Genomic DNA, 18,158 nt, shown 5'->3' on the forward strand with positions numbered 1-18,158 from the left:
TTAAAATACGGCAAAAGTGTCCCGTAACTGCATCGAACATTTCCATTACTTAATTTTCTTTTACCCGTAGTCTATAGCTGTTAAAATTTATTAAATGCCACGTGGGTAAGTAGTACATCACTAACAGAGATATTCCTCAGACTTGGTGTGAAGTTCATTCGGGTTTATTCCGTCATAAGTTAATCCAAGAATGATTCGCAGAAAACTATTTACCAAGAAACATATTCACCCATCATTACAGATATTATGGATCATATGTACCATGTCCAGTTGGATCAAATAATTACCAGTTATGATATTTCATATTTCATACTTCATATTCTTTTTGTTGTTTGTCCACTTCTGATTAATGATTTATGTATATGCCCCCGGCGCGCAAGCATGAATCATGATTCATTTGTTTTGTTTCATGCATCAGGATTTAATTATGAAATTAAGAAGAATCTGAATAGGGTTCTTAGTGACTTCTAAGAGAAGGAAACCTCTTGAAGAAAAACAAAACTCGTGATTTTGGGTCTAAAGTAGTCTGAAATATATTCTTATGACCACTTGTTTCAGACAGTTCGATTTACATTTGATTGGAACTTAAATTAATGACACAAAAATCGTGATTTTGGGGCTAAAGTAGTCTGAAAATATTCTTATGACCACTAGTTTCATCAGACAGTTCGATTTACATTTGATTGGACCATGCATAATTTGATATTACTTGTGGCTGGTCCGCAAAACATAAATCATCATCCTCCAAAAGGAGCACCTAAAAGCTCTAATGACTCTAAAACAACATTTTCATATCTGGCTGAACTAACTCTGATGCACATGCGTGCATAACATATATAGTGTTTTCTTCGGTCTCTATACTTCTTGAACCAAACGTAATCATGGTATAATAAATTTCGCGCCAAGAAGGGAATACATATTTATATGTGCTACATGTTATACATAAGTTAATTTGCATGCATGAAGGTTATACATGCGTCAAATTGCGTGATATTTAGACAAAATTCGAGTGTCTCTTCAGCCAGTGGTTTGCAGTGAGACCATATCTCAAGCGGTTCGCTATAAAAGCTCTGGTATTTATAAGTCTTTTCATAGAGATCTGATATTTTTGTTACAAATGTTTTATATTTCCTCTATTAGTTTCAATTATTTTTGTAAATAACTTTATATATTCGTAATGAAATTGAAATTTCATGCAAAAAAGGATTCAAAGCAAAATTTCGAACCGACACCTCACGTGTGACGAATAGAGAGTGTCTCCACCAAACATGTGGATCCCTACGAGGCATAATAGTATCAGAGGCAAATAATTGTCCCAGTTATGTTAATCCCCTCTTATTGAGTCCTTGATTACATAAAATCGGATGTTTGATTAAATTAAGCGGTCTGATGGGGTAATTACGCTATCTTGACCAGAGTCTGATAAAAAAAAAGAAATTTTTTGGCAAGATTATGAATTCATTTATACTCGAGAAAGTTCCGAGTTAAGTAATTAGAAACAATCTAATGAAAATTAAACATCGACATATAAGAACTGAGTTTCATGCTAACGATTGACATTATCCTCAATTATCATCGATCCCTTTGTCAATATGTTAGAAATCTAAGAAAATTAAGCATAATGTCGTAGTGTCGTACGCATGGGACATTTTAATATCCTTTGACCATTCAAATTGATAGTCGTACCTCGTGAAAAGAAGACCTTTTCTTTTGTCGAATTAAGCATTCCCTTATCATATCACATGACATTTTGGATGCGACAAGCTCTTACTGTAAACCACCAAACGAGTAAATTCCAGGACTGTGCACTTTTTATGCAAATAAAAGAAGACAGTATAATTATAACCCCTAGAAAAAAAAGAACAGAATGAAATTCCTATTATCAAAAATCTTGCATTTTTTTTCCTTTTGGCCAACATTAAAAAGAAAAAAGAAAAATCTTTGTCCCTTGACTCAATGGCTTTGACTAAACTGCTAACAGCAACCGCTTCTCCGAACTCTTCGGCACAAATGGTCATTGGTGGGTCCCAAGCGTGCAATCTGGTCACGTGGAATAATCCATGGTGTTCACAGGTCCTGCCATGTCATCATCACCTGTTTTTCTGTTAACACGAAAGGCGTTTTTTTTTTTCCTCTCTTCGATTTTATTTTAATGAAAAGAAAAAAGTTGATAGCCTTTAAATTTGAGAATATTATTCGATTCGACCCCAAAAAATGAATATTAATAGATCAATATATGGACGTCGTCTATGAAAGAAGAAAAGGTAACGATTCTTTCTGTCAAAATATATTTCACTATTCGATCAAGTTGCTCTCATTTCTGAATGAATAAAATAGCCTTATAGGGCTCCATACATTAATTGCAGATACCAAATTATCTCTCATCCCAACCAACAAATTACTCGAACTTGATACTCAGTATTACCTTTTAAATCGTTTTCTTTTTGTAGAGTTGATCCACGCCTAGATTATATGAATGAATCTACAGTAAACAAAGTAGTTTAGCATATATGTGATATGGAGAATATTATAGTCAGTGACAGATACTATATATATGCCACGACTGGCTTAGATGTTTTTTTGGTTTGTTTTTCTGAGAAATGACTGGTTTAAATGTTGGGTTCTAAATTTAAGGCCTAAATGAACCCAATCATTGAGAACTTTTCCACGATTTCAATAAAGCAAGCTATTAAGCTACATAAAATGTTTAATTAGTTTTTAAATTATATAGTAGCTCAGTTATAATACCTAACATGTTTGGAAACAAAAAAAGAATCAATTTGCTAATGTTCAGTAGATAAGAATCAATATGTACATTATGCATCACAACAAACGCATATAGCTTATTTCTATGTCACATTTGATTATCAATTCTTTTAGAGATAAAAAAACCTCAAATATAACTTAAAAAAAAATATTTGGATAAAAATTACAAAACATAGAAACGCTGAAATACATATATATACATTAACAAAAAAAAAACAGCGTATCTGAAAAACCAAAAAATTACACGATATTTAATTACAGCAAGCGTTAATCCCAAAAGTATTTCATTTCTACATTTTCTCATAATCAAATAAAATTTTAGATTCAAACGAGTATATATAAAACCTAATAGTCCAACATCTTCATAGTTTAAAGATTTGGATTTGATTTCCTTGTATCGCACCCATGTCACAACAATAAAACAGATAACTCAAAATAAGAAATCTATTAGTAGATTATAGTGCAAATAATGAAAAATATAGTTAGTATGGTCCACCAATATACAATGTATCTAAGTAAAACTATTGAAGAAATGTAAAAACAAAACAAAATATATTGTTTTCGTTTTCTTAAATCAAATATGTACTATCAAATTCAACCATCACCACATAAAAGAAAAACAGAGTTCTATAACGGTTTATCGAGAACCTTTCAGAAATGTTGGGGCTAAATATGTAGTGCCAAAAAAATCATCTTTAGAGAGAAAAAGAAGCACATTCTTCTTTTCAATCATCGATATCTATGAGTTATGTGTTAAAGGTAGAATGTCTTAGGTTACTCTTTATAATCTCCAAGAGCCGCCAATTCACAATTTCGGTGGCTTCTCTTTATATCTCCAAGGCCTTCGAACCTTTAATAGACCGACACTTTTTCGATAATTAAAGCTACGAGATTGATATGATCTTCTTTTTTTAAAGTATCTGAAATTCCTATACATTAATCATCGCAGCTTGTTTTTATGCGATGTAGTTCAACATATACTGGTAATTATGAAAATCGGTAAATGAAATTAAATTTATTGTCGCGGTGTGTACTTATGTATATGCTACATTAAATTCATATAATATTGTTAAACGCGCAAACAAAATACTGTAATAAGTAAATAAAGCATGCGTATGTATTAATTCATCTGCATGTCATTGCAAAATAATAACTACAGTATATAGTTAACTATTCCACACGGACCACACGGTGCATGTAGTGATGTCGATCTCGGAATTATTTTTGTTTTAGAAAATGATTTTCGAAGATGATCAACTGTTTAGCTTTATTTTTTTGTCAATTCCATCTGTTTACCTATTTTACTAAGATGAAAATACAATATTTTCTAGATCGTGTATATAAAATGAAATCACCGACGGATTTGAACTAGTTGGATCGATTGTGACATTTGTAAACAATTAGAATGTATCATAGTAAGCTTCGCGTTGGAGTTTTTCACTTTCGACGTGTCTTGCATTAACAATTAATTAACCCTAAGCCATCTAATATTTATCTTTTAGGATTATATATAGAAGAAAATAAAACATTATTCTTTATCTAAATTCGACCATAAAAAGTTGATGTATCCTCTAATTTTCTCTTTTCCCTATTCGACCAAGCACGTGCCCTTCTCTATCACATGAATATATTATCAACACATATGTTTAAAGTTTGACGTGTATATTACTATGCATACGTCTAATATCTCTATAAATCTACACTAAAAACACTTATATCATCATATATCTACTCCCAATTGGATATGTTATTTATATGAATAAAAGCAAAAAAATATTCATATATATATATATATATGTTATATCTATACATAACTACTTTTGTTGAGTGATGTATAGTATATTTTTGCCATATACTCTTTTTTATTCAAAATTTCGCCAGTTACTTTTAAGGTAATTAAGCTTTCAATTAATATGCATATATGTATCAATGTAGCGATAATATATATATAAGTATGTACTTGGCATGGGTTCGCGGATACATAGACATCGATAAATGAATTTTTGATATAAACGAATAATATATGTCATACTTAAGAGAGAAACAATTATTATCGATTATTTCGAGATGGATTGGTTGGACTTGATAAAAACAATTGTGAATTTTTTTTTGGACTGACCTTCCTTTTACTCGGATCTAGAATTCATTCTTTTGTACCGGTAGAGTTTGTTTTGAAGAATTTAGCTTAATTTACAAAATAACTCTGATGTTCGTGCCACTATCTTGTTTTAAAGAGCGCAAACACAACGATCAATATTTGTTTCTTGAAATTTTCGTTCCATCTTTTTCTTTGTTTTCTGAAAGCTTATCGGGCCTGGTTTTACAAGCGAATCAGAGTATATCACATCTCAACTCGGGTTTGGATCAGCGAGGCACAACACCTAACCCGGTTTGAGTGCTTACCCATGTTAAGTGCCAAGTCCACCTCTTTTCGGGTCATATTTCAATCAATCATCCAAATTTCGGTCCAATAGCTCAATGTATACCTTATAGAATGATTAAAAGGCCTATAATCAATTTATTAAGCTTGTTTATGATAGTTATATTGATTGATGTATTAAAATAAAATGATAACCTAGTCCGTGTGTTATCATGGGCTCTGAAAAACTCTCGTGTATTTTTTTCTGAAACTCTATATACAGTTTCTGTATATTGTTTGATTTTTCCCGAAAACAAAAAACAAAGTTTCTCCGCACCAAAATTCTCTCCAAATGGTTTGCTAGACTAGTTTTTATCTGAAAGTAACCATTTTAACCCATTGATTTTTTAGGGATAAAATTGAAAGAAGATTGATTTAGTCATGAATATGCGCATGGGAAAGTTTTGCTTATATTAGTTTCCTGTATTTTTGTTCCACTTAATCTATAGTAATGGTATTCTTTTTGAATGATTCCAAACTGAAATTCCAGAAAAGATAGATCAATATGTCTATGCGCCGTTACTTTATTCAAAGTTGAAAAATGCTTTTTTAAGTAATTCCACAAACATCCATTTCAATTTTTGGCCGGATGAACATTGTTTTGATGTGCTGAAAAAAAAGAATAAGAATATTGGATAAGGCTTTTTGTTCATTTTTTCTGTATATATATAATTCTGGCAACGTACATACTTTTAAATTACTTTTAAATTAGTTATATACATAATTTTTAATCTTCTTTTTTACATTTGTTGGTTATTGTGAGATTCTTTACCTTAAAGAATCAAACTTTATGGCTTGTGTGTTTCCATATGTCAATTAGGGATCCCTATCTGGTGAACCCAAGAATTGACCCCCCTATCTGGCCCTCTGACTTCCACAATAGACACACCAAATACAACTTAGATTTTTTTAAAAGTCATCGGAATGATGTCGAAGTTGCTTGGTTGGAACTGTAATTTTTTATTTTATTCTAATAATAAAACAGTTATTTTGTTTTTTTTTTTTTGAACGAATGTAAAATTTCAATTAACCAAAAAATAAATTATTTGCTACGTTAAATATCTCTGTTTTTAAGTTTAAAAATGCTTAAACGTAAAAAGTGATTTTAAAACTTTAAAGATGTGTTTTTAACCAATATATATATATATATATATATATATTTAAGATGTGTTTCTCGCTGTGAACCTGAACATCGATCCGCTTTAGAAGCGTTTGTCTTCTGCTACTGGAAGCTTAAGCAATCTTTCAATGTTTTTGTCAATTATTCAAATGAATTCCTCCGTCAGCGATGGTGGTTCTCTATGTTTGCGTCGTTTTCTTTCAACCTCGATTGAATGAATCGTGGTTTGGAACAATTTTTAGAAACTAATAGATGATAATACACGTAAACTATATCAGCATGCAATGCATGTCAAACTGATATGAAAGTCAACGAAATAGCAAAAAAGAAACCGGAACATAATATCGTAAAATAAGAAAGACTAACAACAATTTACATTACTTTGTTACAGGAAAAAGACGAACAGTTTACATTCATTAGAAACTTATACTAGATGATAAGGTTTCTGAAATTTCTCCAATTGGTCAATGATAAGGTTTCTGAAAGAAAAAAAAACAGAAACCAGCCAGACCAAAACATGGAGGAAGATTTCAACAGAAACAAAGCGTAAACGGTTCTCTCCAACTGTTAAAAATTTCAGTTGCAGAGATTAACTAACTAATAATGTAAACATCATCAGACACTGAATATGAAGACAGATTCCATAAAAGAAAAGTAGAAAAAGTCTTCTTCTTTTTTCTTGGTTTAAGATTCGGACAATTTGCTAATCGCATCCCAATCAATCTCCAGAGAAGGAAACTTCTCCAGCCCGAAACTCCCAATCTCATCAAACCCAGAATCCGAAAAGTCGAAGAATGTAGTAGTAATACCAGATTCCGGTGACGAAGATCCCACCTGAGACTCATCCGAAAAAGATTTCTCATCAGATCTCAAAAACCCAAATTCACTTTCTTGATACTCTGTTTTCGGCAGGAAAAGCTCTGTTTCAGAACAGGGGAGATCATCATCCTCTGTTTTTCTCAAGCTCTGACAAATCGCTTCGAGCTTTGCCTCCACAGAGGGATGAAGAGGCTTGAAGCTGCTATCACCACCTCCATATCCATACTCGTGACTGATGTGTGGGAAATTAAGCCTCGCTAGTTCGCCTCTAAGCTTGTAAGCAGCTTGATCATAAGCCATGGCTGCTTCTTCAGCTGTGTCGAAAGTTCCAAGCCAGAGTCGGGTCCGGTTCTTGGGTAAACGTATCTCAGCAACCCATTTCCCCCAGTGCCTTTGTCTAACTCCTCTGTAGAGTTTCTGAGTGGCCATGTTCTTCATTGGGACTGGCTTTGGAGAGAGATTTGAGATGTTGCTGTTGCGTCTCTGGTTAAGCTGGTTTTGGATCTGGTGGATTTGGTAAGGTGTGAGCTGGTTTAGACCGAGAGGTGTGGTTTGATTGTAACCGAAGATCGTGTTTGAAATCGGAGCAAGAGAAGAAACAGTGTTGGTAAAAGGTTTAAGTACTTCCATGAGCTCTTCTTTGAAAGGATCTGAGAGATCTGTGCTGCTATTGAACGTATCTATGGCTGCCATGAAATTCAGATTGGAAAAACAAAAGAAAAAGAGTAACAGATAGGGATTAAAAACAAACCCTCGTTGTTAATCGAGTCGAAATTGGAAAGAACGAGGGAAAAGGCAAATCGAGGAGAGATTGTACAGAAACGAGGGTGAAATAGATCTGAATGAAAACTTTGGGGCTGGAATATGAAATTTGATATTAGTTTTATTTTTGGGGCTCTCTCTAAATATTTTTTTTTTGTCGCTCTTGGTTTCGCTGGATGCGATGTTCTTTCCTTATATAATACGAGAAATTAAGCCGCCCATTGAATTCTTAATTTTCTTTTAATTATATAGATTAATTAGTTGAATTCTTACTTTAATATATTTTGTCTACATTTGTCTGATGCTTTTGTTCTATTCAGTTTTCACCATTTGTTCATTTCTCGTCAGCTCGACGATATCTTTTATTCCATGGAGGCTAGAACAATAGGAAAACGACGTTCACATATTCTTTGGATCTAAGCCGTTCCCAGGGAATATTTGGAATTAAAATACGATTTTATGGTGTGTATGATAAAAGCATTATCAATCATAGTCTCATAGTTATTAAATTTTGCAAAATTTTAAATTAAATTTTAATTTCCAAATTGAAAGAAAAAATAAGACTAATGAATTTTATTCCAACATGATTTCTTTATTATATAAATTTAATAAATGCCATTTTACACTCTCCATATATCATAACATTATTAATGTACTTTTAATCAAAACCATTAAAAAAGTTTCTCCAGTTGTGTTCTCTAATTCTCAACAGATAAATACCATCTAAATTTCACACACGCACACACACAGAAATCATAGTTTCAAAATTTATACCGTTACAAGCTAAAATAAAAAACGATAATTATTTAGCTCGTAATAATTTGGACATAAGTTTAATCTTTAATAGTGATTGTTAAGGATCCCTTGGATATTATTTAATCCTATATAAGAAGAGCATGACTTAGCTTTTACAACAACAACAACAAAAAACAATACTATTATAGCTTCCCATATTATCTTTGACTCCTGTGTTGGAAGTTATTTTCGATAAATTTGCTGAAGTAGAATCTTTTCAGGAATAGATACACGAAAATCACAAGAGCCAAAAGTGAGACGGTTGATTCTACGGCAAGTTGAAGGGCCAGTTTGCCTTCTATGCCAAAAATATCTGTTCTTTTATTATTTCAAACTGTAACACCAAAATAACATGACTTTTTTCTTATATTATATATATTTTACCCAAGTGAGTTAGAAAGGGAAAAAGCATGGAACAATTAAATGAAGTACCATATTTCATCCATGCAAAAAAATGAAGAAATTGCAGTAATGTCAATCATGAGAATATTTGGTGGACATAATATTATTCCCTAATTCAAAATGTATAGTAGTTTATGTGGTCCAACTAACATTGGTATTATAATTGTATCGAGTATAACGCATAGAAGTGGAACTCTTCAACTAACATTGGTATGCATAGATACATGTAAACGTACGAAATAGGGAAATTTAATATACTATTTGATCTTAAAAAAGTAAATAAAGAAATTAAAGCCTAAAGGGTTAGTTTGTGAACAAAAAAAATAGTGAGAGAAAGCTATTGGGGGGGAGGATGGAAAGAAGTGAGAACTCAAGGCGGTTAAAGTTTGCGTCACAAGGAAGCTAATGTATCTTCTTCACCTTTTTTAAGTTCCTTTTGACAATTGAAAAAAAATAAAATAATAAATGATAATTTTTGTTTGAATTTTGTAGGTAGGAGAGAAATGGTATAATGATTTTAAGGATTGCAATCATTTAAATTGCGCGCTTACTTTCATTCCATAATATTTGGTTATTTTTCTTCATTGATGAATAACATCATAAAATATATTAAGTTAAAATTAGTTTAAAATTTTACTAAAATCTTTTGAAAATCGAAATTCAGGTATTGTAAACTTGTAATTTGCACAATGCTTTACAGTGATAAAGTAACACTTCCTCACTTGTATGATTGTTTTCCCTCCACGTTTACCCCCCAAAGAACATTAAATTCCAAATTTTAGGAATTTATCAGTAAAATTGGTAACAATTACGACTAGTCTCCCACGTATTTTATTCCCTTAAAATTGTCCTACTTAAAAAAAAAAAAAACAATTCCTTCAAACGACGATATTCCGCGAAAACGGCAATGTGGGCCAATTAATTAGAGAATAGAAAATATAGGGGACCCACTTCGGCGTGTTCACACGTAGGATCCTACGTGGAAATCACTATCTCTCGGTTCTTAACCTGACAGATGCTATCTTTGGAAACTTGCTTTCGATCTCATCGTTAATCAGGGAATAATTCTAAAGTTTTCGAGATAAACTCGATTACACACGTCTTACATAAAGCAACCGTTAGGTTGTCAAACTTTCTACATTTTGTTTTATAACAATTGTGATACCAAAGATTTTTCTTAAATTGTCGGAAGAATATTCGATATTTACATTTCTTTTCATCTATATGTCATATGTGTACGTTCATATTCGCTACATGAGATGAGCAGACGAGACCAGCCCCTCGATAATGTTGAATATTAAACATATCAACTAGTAAATGATCTGAAATATGGCAACGACACGTAATTCCTCAATCCTACATAGGGGCTCTCACCGAAATAGTTATTTGAACAGATATATTATAAACAAACATGCAAGTGATTTTTGGATTCTCGCTGTAAATTGAGGTTATATGACCAAATTGAATTAACTTTTTGTTAAAAGTATATTTTATCATAATATCATTGTTAGTATCCGTTAAACCGAAGAAGCCATACATAATCATTTCAGCATGACAACCTAATTTTGTCATGGACAATAGTTAATCTCCAAGTCAATCCACGAACTGCAACTAATTTACTTGTAATTATATATCGATAAGATCATGATGATATAGTGGCCACTTAACATACACGATACATTGATGAATAATTTTATGAGATTTGGATATTGTTAAAATTCAACTAAGCTAGTTGACTTTTATAAATGTCAACTCTTCCTCCACCATTGGAGGTCAAGATAACCTCAAATTAAAGCTATATTATTATTCCCTGACCGTGACCCAAATTTGTGACTACTTTCCTTGGTGACCTAGCGAGCCACTTTTTTCAATAACTCTTTTTTTGTTTGTCAGTTTGTTTTTCAATAACCCAAACTAACTCTTTGAACATATATTATAACAGTTATTTAAATTATTTTGGTTACATAAAAGATGTATCCAACGAAAAATCATTTGTTGTAAGCTGTACCTATTATTTACTTTGCCTGTATTCAATCAGTGATAAATGGATTTTATGAACAGTAACGCGATTATGGGAGATGGAAACAAAGATCAACGAAATTTAACTAGTTTTTTTGTTCCAAATTGTGTGGCAAAGTTACTTGGTCTAGAATTATTCTTTCGACCAATAATTTTCAGTGTTTCGATTATCGATTTTTAAGAATAAAAATTTAATTTATTTCTAAAAACTTAATATTATCAGCTATGTAGTAATTTTGTTCGATTGTTTGCGCTATGAATTCTCATGATTTTTTAGTCTATTAATACTCCGGGAGCTTATAAGGAAAATTAAGTGAGACGAGCAATTTCATCATTAAGTCTCATTAGTACTCATCTTTCAATTACCTCAGTGGTCCACAGTTAGAATTACTACTAGTGTAAGCAACTTTAGCTGCTTCACTTTTCACCTTTACATCTTCATACATTTTCAAAGAAACTTCCGAAAACTTCTTCAATCTCTCAAGAAGCTTCGCCAAACTCGAATGCACACTCGCCAAATCCGAAACCAACACCGAACCACCCTTTTCCTCGCCCAACATCTCCATATCCATCGAGAACCCTTTGATCGACCCACTGAGTTCATCTGACGGCAGCGATTTTATCCCAGCCAACCAATCCCGACACAGGACGAATATCGGTGGGGCCAGGACACGGCGTGGGGACCACGGTCTCCGGTTTCTTGTAGACCGTTCTTGAGGGAGTAAAACACAGTTGTGAAGCCAACCATTCAGAGCTTCCACATAACAAGTCATACTGTTTACCATATCTACAAAGCTTAGACCAAAACACTCTGTTTCTTCCACAAGCTCCGTCAAAATCCGTCTCTTTAGAGCGTTTTCCGACGCCGGTTTTGAAGAGTTCCGACAATGGTAAGCCAACGAAATCGTTATGTACTGCGAATGATGACACTCGAGCATTGCTTTCCACATCCTTATCAACCTAAAGAGATCAGAGAAGTTTTAAATGAGTCTAGCTAATTAGAAAAGTTAGAGACTTTTTTTTTCAGTTATTAGTCACTACCCTATACATACCCTTGGAGAAACTCTAGGAGCTGTGGCTGAAGCTCTTCGTCTCTGATTCTCTCAATCCGCTTTGAAATCGAATCAACGGATTGAATCGCCACTCTGATTCTTGAATGAAGGTCTTTAGCAGCTGCTCTTGTTTTATCCATTGATTTAGCACTGTGATCCTTTGCGAATTGGTTCCTTAGCTGCTCACATTTTCGATCATACTCTTTCCTAATCATCTCACTTGCCTGCAGAAAAACCAAACAAATGAAATGTGAACTTTCATGCACCGAGAAAGAGTCATGACCTCGGTTTTTTTTTTGTTACCTTGACTTCATCATAGAGTTTTCTCTCCCAAGCGTATAATCGATCAAGCGAAGAAGAGTGACTTCCTGAGATCATACAGAAATCTTCCATGAAATCACTTCCACTTTCTTCATCGTGTTCTTCTTTTGATGTTTGGATCAACGGATTTCTAGAAGTCGAGGACCTTGAAGACGACGTTCTCTTCCATACAATCACCTTAGTAACTTGATGATTTAATGGCTCTACATTAAACCTTAAATCAGACACTAAAATCCATAACAAAGACAGAGATAATGATATAATCTTTTAGAATCAAAATAAAAAACAGACCTTGAGAAACTGGTGAATAACTCTTCCCTCTACAACAAGCTCGCTTCAAAGGTGCAAGAAACGCTATTGAACTTCCCTTTCCTGTAAACATAAACACTCACGAATTCAGCAGGATTCAATTTCAGTTTTCAAATCAACATCCATTTTTCACAATGAAAACAGACCTGTCATATCTGCGAACCCGACTCTGATTTTGTTAGCTTCGAGCATTCTTGAAACCTCTTTTCCAGATTCAGAAGCTCTAAAGAACTTATGCTCTATGTCTTTCATGCTAGACACAAAGTCTTTAGCTCTGTGTGTGATAAACTCTGATGGATCTTCTCTTTCACCATTTCCATCTTCTTCATCATCAACACCTTCACAGCTCTGTTTCCTAAGCTCTGGTTTTAAACCTACATGTAACGCCATTGTTGTTGTCTCGGGACCACTTTTTGCTACATTGCCCTGTCTAAACTTCTCTAATCCTACATCTGATGCATCACAATCAATCTCGGTTTGTTCACTTAGCCCAACAAATCTAAAGCTATCGAAATCGTCACAAGTGTCGAAATAGTCCCAAGAAGACGTCTCTGGCCGGCGAGGACGCGGCGGAGGAGGAGATAACGTCGGCATTGCCTCCTCCAAATCGTTGTCACCGTCGCTCAGAGGGTTAATCGTGAAAGTCACTGTAGAATTAGCCGTCTCCGTCTTCGTGTAGCTTACACTGAAAAGGGGTTTGGGGTTAGGGTTTGAATTCGAGTTGTGACTCAGCGGCGAATCGTCAGGGTAAGAGGAGTTATGGGAAGGGGATTTCTCAGGCTCTGTGGCGGTTAACGACGGAGAAGACTCTTCAGCCACCGTCTCCGCCTCTGCGTATTGACGGAGACGAGCTCCGATGTTTCGGAGCGAACGAGTGTAGGACACGTGTGCGGCGGCTAGAGCACATCTCGAATCCATGGCTTGTTTGACAAATCTCTTTCTTTCTTTACAGAGAGGAAGCGGCTCGTTCTTCTTCTTCATTGATGTTTTGGAGTTTGAACATCCCATTTTCTCCAAAATCGAAGGAACCATTTCTTCAATTTGAAAAGAAAAAATCGTAACTTTGGGTTTGTTCTACCCTGAAATCTCTCAGAGTGGTTACGAAACAAAAGGAATTAAAGAACCCATGTTAAAAAAGGAGATTGATTTAGACGAAAAACGATAAGAGGAAGACAAATTTTGAGGTTTTGTTTTTTCCTCTAATGGCGGTTGTGAGAATTAAGAAGAAACAGAGTGAGCAGTAGCTTTCAGCACGCTTATTGAAGGTAGTTGGGGAATCACTTAATGGCAAAAATATGAAAAGGGAAGAATCCAAAATGCTTATTGAAGGAGAAACCTGAAAAAGGAGCTTCGGTCAGACAAATCTGAGAGAGAAATAATAAGATTTTGCGCAAATGGTGAGTGAGAGAGGAGAGAGAGAAGAAATAGGAAGAGGGTATGAAGAAATTTTGTCTTCGGGCATCGTTTTCCGAGATGAAAATAATGTAACTATTATTAATAGTACTCAAGAAAAATTTTGCAGGGATTTTAGTTCATTTCAATACAAGATCATTACTCCAAAAAGCTGAGCTAGAGAAAAAGTTAAAGTGGTGACGAGAAAATCTAAGCGAGTGTTTTCATATTCTCTCTCTCTCTTTAGCTTCTAGTACAAATCTATTTTTATTTGAAATATAAAGATAGAAGAAGCTACGGTTTTTGGAAAATTCTGCTTTTTATTCATTTGTTAACTTCGGTAATCGGATTGAAAACGAGAGTAGAATGTGAATCCCATTACTTTTTTATTTATTTTGGTTATCGTTGTGAAATGGACTGAGCCAGGGAAAAGAGGGAGGGAAAACCAAGTCTAACTAAACCATGTTAGTTTATATAACCAATTTGAATCGTACCGTTGGTTCATAAACCTCTATAATCTACTCTCTACTGGCTAAAAACGCATATTCATCAAAAGTCATCTTCGTCAAGATTGGATTCAAAAAGTGAAAAACATAAAAAGTGGTAATGGTAGATAAATAGCGGATACTAATTAAATAATTGATTGGTTCGGTTCAAGGTCGGTTCAGTCGCTTTAATCGAATTGAGTAGCTCGTCAAGGGAAAGAAGTCTTCTGTATGGGAGAATCGTTTATTTTTATTGTCTAACGGCTCCTTGAAACCTGGGCTTCAGCCTTCATGCGTCTTGTCATCACTTTTTTCTTTGGGTCTAACACTCAGATTAGTCAGGTATATTAAAATAATCTCAAGTTAATAACTTTTTCCATTTATATGACATCTACGAGGGACAATAAGGTATGGAGATTTCAAACAGTCATATAATTTTGCATTTTTAAAATATGAGATGGGCCAAATAAAACAAATCATGAATATGACTGAAACAACAAGAAAAAAAAATACAAGGGGAAAAAAGTATGAAAAGAAGAAAGTAATTCCCATGTTTAGTATAGGACTCGAAGATCATTAAAATCCTTATAAAAGGAACTTCACGTTTGAACCAGAGGAGATGGCTGGATCCATCAATCAAACGGATCAGAGGAAGATTTCTGAATCTTACATGAAGAGGAAGATTGCAAGTGTAATGGAGTAGAAGGACTTGCTTTATATTTCTTTGTTACGTGAATCTCTTTCCATAGAGAGATTATTTTTGTACAACTAATTTTGTTATGAGAAATAATAAGCTCAGGAGATTGTGTCGGAGACCAGAACTCATATTGAACTAAAGGTGACATTAGATTTAAAAAAGAAAAAAGAAAAAAAAGGTGGCAACTATATTAAGACTGGGCTTAACAAAGAGCCGTACCGAGCCTAGTAACAAACTATTGAAGCCCAATGTAACGATGACCTAAAAAAAAAGAAGCTTAGACATGATATAACAAACATATATACACTCTTTGATCACTACTTGAATCTTAACACTTGGAATTCTAATGCCTAATGTACTCAAAGCAGACAAATAATAAGCAACGATGAGGCTGATTTTGCAATATTGGGTTTCTATGTCAAAATAATGTCACAAATTGACTAGGAGGAGTCTGATAAGTGATGACTGATTCGTTATGGATATCATGTCAGCTAAATATGGGGATGGTTCAAAAGATCGTAAATTAAGAAACATAATGTGGTATATAATATATATGTAGGAAGAAACCTAAGGATTAATAGTTTCTTCTCCTTGGAGATTAAAAAATCACTAGGGAGCGCGATGTTTGGTGTCCACAGACCAAATATGTATCTGAAATTATTGGCCTACCAATAAAAACCTAGCACCCAATATTTAATCGTATTGTATCATATATAATTATAATTGAATGCTATTATTAATAATTGAATCTTTGATCGCGTATCTATCATATGAAATACGTAGGCATGACTTAGAATAATGAATAATCATACACCGTATGATTGCTTGTATATTTAAGTCGAGTGGCATGGTAACACACAATTCCCCCCTTCAAGCAACAATCTAATTACGTTATAAAAAAAATCTCTCTTTCTTTCTTCGTAAGAATATCAAGAAAAGAATAGTATGTTGATTGGCAATCGACGAAAGCCACAAATGCAGAGAACGACAAGCATAACGAGGATCACCGTCGAGGTTGAAGATGATCAGACCGCCGGCCAAGATTCTGACATGGCTATGGCGATGGTAGACGGCGGAGGAAACTACAATCAGCGGTTCTCGGGGATGTTTTCGCCGGGAAATAACCAAAGCGAGAGAAAAGACGACAGGAAATCATCGTTGTCGTCATCGTCGTCGTCTACTTTTCTTGGAAACTGTGGCTTTTGCAAACGCCGATTAGCTCCGGGTCGTGATATTTACATGTACAAGTATGTAGTTTACATATTAATAATTGCTCCATTCTTAACTATTTTTCATTTTTTATTTCTATATTTTTAAACCTCTGACTGCACATATATACATCACTACTATAAAAAGAGAAGTTCTTTGATGAAGATATTTTATTGGTAAAGTCGATTTATTTGCTGAAAATTTTGAGTGAAGAAATGAATTTAGTCCTTATAAGAAAGTTATTGATAGAAAAAAAAACTTTTGAGAAAAGAGTTACTTAAACTATTGGCTAGTCGGAAAATCTTCCTGTATACTGTGTTTATAGATTTTTTTCTGACGATTATAAAGCTGATATTCAAATTAAAAATTGTAGAGGAGATATAGCGTTTTGTCGCGTGGAATGTAGAGAACAGCAAATGGAGCATGACGAAGGCAAAACCCGAAACAGCGTCGTACTATCACCATCAAACTAGATATATGCATCTTACTATTAAGTTTATAAGTCATTATGTAACTTGAGATTATTGCTGCTGTTAATTATGAATTAGTATCATTATGTAAAAATTAATTCTAAACAAAAAATTCGAAATGAAACAATCTTCATGTCCTGCATCTTATTTTAGTTTCACATTACTATTTGTCTCTTTTATAAATCTGAATTTATTAATTAGTTTGCGGAGATGCTTTTCTATTACTTTTCTTTTTGTATTTTTAAAGAAAGAGCTAGTGAATGTTGAAGTAAACGCACCACGAACACCGTTTTAATATAATCAAATAAACCTCAACACCATAAGCAACTCACGGTAATTAAGATATTAGTTAGTAATCTCTTTTTTCTTTTTAAAGTCACATCTTTTCCGTATCTTATGGCTAGTATATGAATAGTAAACAGTATGAATAGTATATGAATAGTAAACTTGATAGACATTTACAAACAAAGGTTTTAAATAGCGGAATTAAAAATGGAGCTAGGTCACCGTCTCGTGACGATGAAAGCGTCTGATAATTAATAATGAGGTGTGTAAATTAGTGCGAATGCACGTCACACCCGATCAAAGCTTTTGGTGATGCAACCATTTTTTATGTTACTAAAAGAAAATCTTATAAAGATGATTGAATAGTATTTATACATACTGGAAATGCGTTTATTCGTTTTGTAGATATTTTTATACATGCTGTTGTTACTACTTTATTTTGTTTTTTATTTGATAAAAAAATCCCTTAATAAAACGATGTTTATTTCTAAACAAATAAAATTTGTTAACACGACACTTAAATTTTAAGAAATAAAGTAATTTATAACGCGTTGCTCAATAATTGAAGACTAAATGATGTTAAATAGTATTAATGGTTTTATGGAAATGGATTGTTATCAGTAGCTTATAGATAGGGACATAGGGTTAGGTTTATAATTAGTCTATAGTTTAGTAGTTTTGTTTTTTCTTTACTCGTCTTCTGAGCTCCAAACTTCGAGGTTTAGTTGTTGGATCTTCGGGAGTCATCACAGTTTGTCTTCATGACCAATTTCTGATTAATTAATCATCAACAATAATAAAATCAAAGGGAAAAAACTAGATTCATTTAGTATATT

General features: G+C 33.5%; 3 protein-coding genes across 3 annotated transcripts; 1 reads left to right on the plus strand and 2 right to left on the minus strand.

The window, feature by feature from the left end:
• Positions 1 to 6,629: 6,629 nt before the first annotated feature.
• Positions 6,630 to 8,036, minus strand: LOC18028993 (ethylene-responsive transcription factor ERF060). Its single transcript, XM_006411711.2, has one exon. The coding sequence runs from the start codon at positions 7,815 to 7,817 to the stop codon at positions 6,990 to 6,992; it is 828 nt and encodes a 275-aa protein (XP_006411774.1). The 5' UTR covers positions 7,818 to 8,036; the 3' UTR covers positions 6,630 to 6,989.
• A 3,427-nt stretch (positions 8,037 to 11,463) lies between these two features.
• LOC18028994 (nitrate regulatory gene2 protein) lies at positions 11,464 to 14,096 on the minus strand. The gene is made up of 5 exons (XM_006411712.2): positions 12,931 to 14,096; positions 12,767 to 12,847; positions 12,458 to 12,678; positions 12,155 to 12,378; positions 11,464 to 12,062 (listed from the first exon to the last, which is right to left on the minus strand). The coding sequence occupies exons 1-5, from the start codon at positions 13,814 to 13,816 to the stop codon at positions 11,465 to 11,467; spliced, it is 2,010 nt and encodes a 669-aa protein (XP_006411775.1). The 5' UTR covers positions 13,817 to 14,096; the 3' UTR covers position 11,464.
• Positions 14,097 to 16,198: 2,102 nt separating this feature from the next.
• LOC18028995 lies at positions 16,199 to 17,076 on the plus strand. Its single transcript, XM_006411713.2, has 2 exons — positions 16,199 to 16,605; positions 16,941 to 17,076. The coding sequence occupies exons 1-2, from the start codon at positions 16,304 to 16,306 to the stop codon at positions 17,038 to 17,040; spliced, it is 402 nt and encodes a 133-aa protein (XP_006411776.1). The 5' UTR covers positions 16,199 to 16,303; the 3' UTR covers positions 17,041 to 17,076.
• The last annotated feature ends 1,082 nt before the right edge of the window (positions 17,077 to 18,158 follow it).

This window comes from Eutrema salsugineum, unplaced genomic scaffold, assembly GCF_000478725.1.
Source record: "Eutrema salsugineum unplaced genomic scaffold, Eutsalg1_0 scaffold_1, whole genome shotgun sequence".
Taxonomy (NCBI): domain Eukaryota; kingdom Viridiplantae; phylum Streptophyta; class Magnoliopsida; order Brassicales; family Brassicaceae; genus Eutrema; species Eutrema salsugineum.

Bases quoted from the DNA above. Each gene is read 5' to 3' on its own strand.
- LOC18028994 (XM_006411712.2), bottom strand. From the start codon at position 13,816: ATGGTTCCTTCGATTTTGGAGAAAATGGGATGTTCAAACTCCAAAACA. The intron at 12,848-12,930 runs GTCTGTTTTCAT...TTATGTTTACAG, and splicing joins CGGGTTCGCAGATATGACAG to GAAAGGGAAGTTCAATAGCG. The intron at 12,379-12,457 runs GTAACAAAAAAA...GTTTTTCTGCAG, and splicing joins AACTCTATGATGAAGTCAAG to GCAAGTGAGATGATTAGGAA.
- LOC18028995 (XM_006411713.2), top strand. From the start codon at position 16,304: ATGTTGATTGGCAATCGACGAAAGCCACAAATGCAGAGAACGACAAGC. The intron at 16,606-16,940 runs GTATGTAGTTTA...TAAAAATTGTAG, and splicing joins CGTGATATTTACATGTACAA to AGGAGATATAGCGTTTTGTC.
- LOC18028993 (XM_006411711.2), bottom strand. From the start codon at position 7,817: ATGGCAGCCATAGATACGTTCAATAGCAGCACAGATCTCTCAGATCCT.